Below are 6,690 nucleotides of genomic sequence, written 5' to 3' on the forward strand. Positions count from 1 at the left end.
AGCGCTGACGTCCGAAGCAGGAGAGCGTCTAGAGAACCGTCCCGCCGAACCCGGAAACGATCCTCCGGCGATGTTCCTCCACATGAACCATCCGACCGGACCGTCTGGGTCTTCAGGAAGCAGGAAGAGAAAGACTTCATCTGTCACCGCTGACAACAAAATTAGACGAGTAGTCCGACTCCTGACAGATCACGTGACCACAACAATCCTGTATCCGGACGACGCTGAGGCGTGACGTATTCACGCTACCTGTAGCCCCGCCCATTTAATTTAAAAAAAAATCTAAATCAAAATTAAGAACACCCCCTCTTGAGTCAAAGTAGCAACAACTCTCCCCATCTCTCCTCACCTTACCTGAAAGGCCACGCCCAGCGAACCTGCTGGTACCCATGACCACAGGTTGGAGTTTGGACTGTAGATCAACTGCTAAACCAAAAGCTTCACCCTCTGGCTCAGCGCCCTCCTCAGCTTGATGGTCCAGTGCAGTACCCACATTGTTGCTAGCGCCACACCACCCATCCATCTCATGCTCCATTCGTCCGTCACTCATGAACAAGACCCCACGCAGCAATTAGCTCTCCAGACATGATCCTTCTGCCAGTTTTGGCGGTCTCTTGGTCAGTGGTGGCCTCCGTGCCGTAGGCTCCCGAGTTCTTGCATCTTCTTCAAAAACCTCTCCAGCTGTCTTTAGCCATCTACAAAAATCTACCCCACCGTTATCGCTACCCTCTCATAGAACCATGAATGGTCAAGCAAAAATCCATCCTCGTTCCCCCCGCTAACCTCACCCTCATCGTCTTTATAAACAAAAGTCAGAGCAACTCTTCCATGGTCATGCCTCTCATGCGGCACCTCACGTCAGTCTCCAACCCGTTCCACCTCCAAGCTGAACACTTCCAAGGCTACTGCAACGATATCACTGACTCCATTTACTCCCTCCGTAATAAATTCCAGTGTCCTACGTTCTAGCCTCTCGCCAGCACTCTAGAACCAACGTGTCTATTGGCCGTCATTGGTTCCTGCGACGCACAGAGTCCATTGTGAAGTTGACCGACAAGCCAAGTTGGATCCAGACTGCCATCCTACGGAACCTCTTCCACTTCCTGTATTTGACTTTCCTGCATCTCTGAAGACTCAAAGTCAAACCAGTCAAGCAGGTAATCCAACACCCATCATGTACTCCAAACTAGATTCACACTCAAACCCTTACAAATCCATAGTACGCCGTATACAAACCAGGAAATCTCAGGATTGTTGGCCTTTCTGCCCTCAGTTCATTACAGAGACCGGTCAAGCCGCAACCTTATCTTGACTCCTCTTCCATTTCAAGCAAGTCCTGACGACATCCAGAGTCCCAGCATGTTCTCTGGCCTCTCCTTCTGTATTGGTGCAGCTTCCAGCCGAAGGGTTTCAGACCACCTAATCAAGATCATCAGATGCTGGGAGTGCATGAAGACTCTTGTGTTCACTCTTGTAGTCAACAGCAGAACATTTGGTGAGCTTTGCCCGTGGCTGAGATATTTTAGAAGCAGCAGAAGAGGCTCTGGATAGAAAGGACCTGAGGGCAAAGAGAAGCAGCTGCTCATCCTGAAGGCTCACCTCGTAACCACTGGGACTGGGATCAGTCAAATGTAGAGCGAGACAGTAAAACTCTTACTGGTTTGTAAAGCTGGCAGGAACTTTTGCACATCCTAGTTTATGAGACACACAAACACGATTAAAATGGATTTTCACCAAATGGGACCTTTGAGTGACGTAAGACTAGAAATATTACATTACAGATTATTTATTCAATGTATATAGCATTGAAGTTACAGTTACAGCCTGAGGTTGTCGTGCTGATCTTTTATTTTTAGCCGAGGAAATGACTGGTGAAACGCAGCTCAATATAGACACAAGAGAGCTCAGGGCAAATAATCCACAACAAAGTGCAAATGTGATGCACGCCTCTGGCATTGGTGCACTGGGGAGCACGACGTCTACTATTTGCCTTTCAAGCTGCTGTCAGCCATCAGAAGCACTAATTGCCACAACAAGCCTTTATTAGCCTGCATCAGAGTCCTGGCTGATTGTTTGGGGATGTATAACTTATCGAGTCCTGAGGGTTCTGGGCACAGGCAGCGCTTTCTGCTCCATTTCACCGCAGCCCAGCCTGATATGTATGAAACCGTATCTAGCAGGCTCCCTCTCAGGGCATCGTCCCTTCCATGACTAAAAACTATATTTACAAGTCAGACAAGTCAGAGTGCCAGTGAAGCTGCAGTCATCCACTCCATCATCGGAATACTTGTTTGAGTCACGCTGTATTTACAAGAGATAAGTAGCAAATGAATCAGCTAAACCGATCCCATTAGTGCAATCTGTGGCTAATGTCAGATTGCCCAGTACGAATGAGTAATGCATGATATCCTCCGTCTACACCCATCACTGTTGTTGACATTTCCCTCTAAAAATGCTCCTTTAACATGAAAAGCCAGAGAGAAACAAAACAAGAGTACGATTTTAATTCAAATTAACGTTTTGTTTTTCTTTCACATGTACACGTCATGTCAGTAACACAATGATGCGTCATTTATAGAGACAAGAGCTTCTTTTTCCACAAAAAAATCAATTTCCTTTTGTTCGTAAGGCAACATGGGTGGTTCAACGTTTTCCATAAAATCAGGTCTGACATCAAACTGTGTTGAATACACGTCATGTACAGTAAAATAGCAAATGATGTAGAAAATAAAGTCGACAAGATTTAATCAACTATGTCCGATGGCAACGATAGAAATGAGTAGACAATATAAAATCTGTATGTCGGTAAACATAATTTGTCTCTTTGGTGACTTTGAATATATGTTTTTTTTTTTTCAAAATTTCAATATGAAAATATTTCACGACTGTAATGTAATTTAGTATTTTTGTGTTCCTGTGCCTTGGTGTCATGGAAGTTTGTGCAACGTCACACAAGAGTTGTGACGCTGCGGAAATGGAGGTAAAATATTTACATCAAAGTCGCTACAGGGTGATCAATAATTAATACGCCGGCTCGCCATCAGCCCGGCCAGGCAGCACGTCGACAAAAAGAATAAACAAATGTCTGCTGCAACGTAACAAAACTTTACAAAATCCAAATATGAAATGTACATTTTACATCGAGAGGTGATGAAACAGCTTCTGTTCTGTACAACGCCGTCAAACACGTTTATTCACAGTCTTCAAAACCTTTTTTTTTTTTTCTTCTCCAAAATAAACATAAATAAATAAATAGCACATAAATAAACACACAACAAAGTAACATCAGTAACAATATTCATTTCAAGACTGGTTTTGATATTTTGGGGAATATGCTTATCTGGATCATAACCGGAGGCGGGGAGGAGCTGCTGCCTGTTGAAGGGAACAACATCTGTTTACTGGCTCACTGGGAGCATAAACATGTTGTTTTCTTCAACCAATACAAAACACAAACACCTACTATAGAATTATGATTGAAAAAAACAGATATAACCTTGGTTTTGTTATGCATCTCTAAGGCCAGTAAGTGTATTTCCCAAAATGTCAAACAGATCTTTTAACATTCTTCATCATATAATCTGACAAAACAAACATCCTCTTTTTATCGAGGGGACACACAAAGGAGCATCTGAGTTTTTTACTGTCCAAAATCCACTTCAAAACAAATATCTCACCTCCCTGTTCTCCCCTCTAGCAGAACACCAAACTATTTTGAGGTCTTGCCAAATCAGATGCGGGGTCGTGTCCATTATGATTGCGTGAGCAGCCCGAGGAGGCCGAAGAGCCGGCGTTACAGGCGGCCCGTATATGTTGTCCTGACAAGGGCAAGTGTTGAGGGAAGCAATTGGTTTCTCACTTCATCAAGCGCCGCTCGTTTTGAACCAGAAGCTTAGTCGTGACACTGATTACGAGAAAGCCCGAAGGATTTCATAAAGCCAAAAAGAATGTAATCTGCTCCCACTGCGGCTGCACCACAAATCCCTGCGTACGTATACATGATATACTGTAAATGTGTCTGAACTGCTTTCGGTCCACACAGCGGTTCATATAATCTCATCTCAAGTTCAAACAGACAACGGCGTCAAATTGCTCCTCGTGTTGACGCCGTCCTTCCCAGAAGAGATAAAAAGAAGTCAAGTCTAACAAGGAGGGTGTAAAAAAAATCAGTGGTGGAACCAAACAGAGGAGGTTTATCACGTAAACAAGTATTTTAACCTTGTTTACCACCGTACAGGACAGGACCAGAACAAAATCAGTGTCACAGACTTAAATAAAAAGGCTCATATAAAGGTTCCTCGCTTGTTCGTTTGAAATAGGATTGTGTTTTGACAAATACCAGTTGTTCACTTGACATTAAATTATCTCCTGTCTCTTTTCCCTACAGAGAGCAGCGTCTTTTCTGTATAGCTTTTTATATATATTTAATTCAGGTGAGCTATCTTCTTCCTAAAAGCCTCTTTCCTGTCTGTCAGACGAAGCCGTTGATGTCGAAGAGCAGTTGACTCATTATCATTATTTTTTTTTGGCAACGTGTGAATGCAGTCAATCAAACTTCAAGTACACCTCTTGGCGCTCCCTCTAAGAAACAGTGGAGTGGTTTGCTCGTACGAGCGGGCTGTTGAGAAATCGTACTGCAAATCCCGTGGGATTATCTTTCTCCTCTAATAAGCACTAACCAGCGAGATGAAAGTCATAAGGACAGCGTGAGACTGGCTGTGATGTGATATGATGATGATGAGGACGCCATTTCAGGTCTTTAAATACACCAGTTGTCAGAAAAACAAAAAACAAAAAACAACAGCAGCTCATGTATATTAGAACAAATGAATCCTCTGAGAACCTCATGAACTTCATGTGCAGGTAAAGTGGATTCTGCCACCAGGTAATCTCCGGCTCGTCCGTCACGCTGGACACATGGCGGCCCGGTCAGAGGAATTAGTCAGTCCTGCACATCACCTCCACGTCTGTGGTGAATACAAAGGTTTAAGTCTGTCCCCGTTACATGCTGCGGTGGAGATTACGCGTCACACAGCTGTGGTCTGTTTGATGCTGTGAAAGCTGATCCTGGTCGGAGACGTGGGGATGGACATGGCTCGCGCCACTCGTACCCGAAGGGCGTGGTTGTCCTGCCAGCGGTGCCACCGTTTCCTCACGGCCGAGCGCACCTAAGACAGAAAGTGGTGTGAGATTATATAACGTCTTAATGCAGACAAGAAAAAAGACTTTCATGTAAAAATTCTGCTGCACTTAATGTCACTCATAGAGCTGTTTATTAAATATGAAGCTCCAGCAGGAAACAGCTCAGCACACATTTAAGGCTCAGGACTAAGTTTGACAGAATCTGCACAGAAATTCAGGATAACATCCATCTATCCATCATCTATACACCGCTTCGTCCTCACTATGGTCGTGGGAGACCCGGAGAGAACCCACGCTGCACGAGGAGAACATGGAGACTCCACGCAGGAAGATCCTGGGTGTCCTCACCGGGACGCCAACCAGTGACGATGGTGCTAACCACCGAGCCACCGTGCAGGATAATATCACAACCATTAATCCTAATAAACCTGTTGCCCTGGGATAAAAAATTCAAGGAGCTTTGAGATTATTAAAAGTTTCCTGATGCGGTTAAGGAGCCACCTGCATGTCTCTGTCTGGGTTGCATGTAGTTTCCACAGCCTCTGATCCAATCAGTCCTCCCTCCAGTCAACACCTGGTGGCCTCCTGTGAGAAACTGGTAAATGGTCCCCCCTCATGTAGCACCTAGCGTCTACATTCACACACATCCTCATCCCCATCAGGAGCAACTTGCACGTCTGCACATGGAGGGAACGGGGATCACACCAGCGACTTTACGATTAGCGGACAAGCAGCTCCACCACCTGAGTCCCGGCCGCCTGCAGAGAGCAAAGTCTGCACCACTTTAATCATAAAGTAGGTGGCATGAGGCTGCAGATTGCTCCTCGGTACACAAACCCACCGCCGTCTGAATCCGTCCCCTTTCGACTCGGAGAACACAGTGTCTCATTTAAATTCATGCACTTCACACGCAATCAGACATCATTCTGTTTCCTGAAAGGGGTATTTCAGGCTGTTGCCCCACAAATCCTTCAACTTTGGAGAGGAAAAAAGGCGTCTCTTTTCAATTTCAGAGCAATTTCCCTTTTTTAAAAAAAGAGTCTGTCACCTCAAAAATAATTCCTCGTGTGAATCATCCTTGAGCAGCTTCAATGCTGGTGTCAGCCATCGCACACAACTCCTTCCTGCTTTAGTTCTGCTCGATTGAGGCTCTGCTTTCACCACTGTTGACCACAACACGCTTTTAACTGGTCTGGAAAACGGAGTTGTATTATTCGACCGACCCAACCAGACCACTGACGTATGAAGAAAGCTTATTTTATTTACGTTTATAATCTTTCTGTGCTTTGTGTATTGTTTACCTGTATTTCTTTTTAAACAGCTCTGTCCAGAAAATAACAATAAATCTCTTAACAGCAGTAAATTGCTATGATGCTAAGCTAACTGCTTTTCTTTATATATTAATTGAGCAGAAGGCAAATAACTGGATTTATCCAAAATGTCAACGTAAGCGTTGACATTGACAGAGAATGGAGAAATAATGTTTGAAAAGAAAAGCTATTTTTATTATATTTACTGTAAATATTTGCCTAAATATGGAAAGAAAGG

The 6,690-nt window shown here is 44.3% G+C and overlaps 1 protein-coding gene across 1 annotated transcript in view; it reads right to left on the minus strand.

Annotated features, from left to right (window-relative positions):
* Positions 1-5,027: 5,027 nt before the first annotated feature.
* The window catches only part of LOC103358090 (corticotropin-releasing factor receptor 2), a 38,802-nt gene continuing 37,139 nt past the window's right edge, over positions 5,028-6,690 (minus strand). Inside the window, exon 9 of the mRNA XM_008282909.1 lies at positions 5,028-5,168. Coding sequence (XP_008281131.1) covers positions 5,028-5,168 — 141 coding nt within the window. The remainder of the gene's footprint in view (positions 5,169-6,690) is intronic.

Source organism: Stegastes partitus, unplaced genomic scaffold (assembly GCF_000690725.1).
Source record: "Stegastes partitus isolate 25-593 unplaced genomic scaffold, Stegastes_partitus-1.0.2 Scaffold289, whole genome shotgun sequence".
NCBI lineage: Eukaryota > Metazoa > Chordata > Actinopteri > Pomacentridae > Stegastes > Stegastes partitus.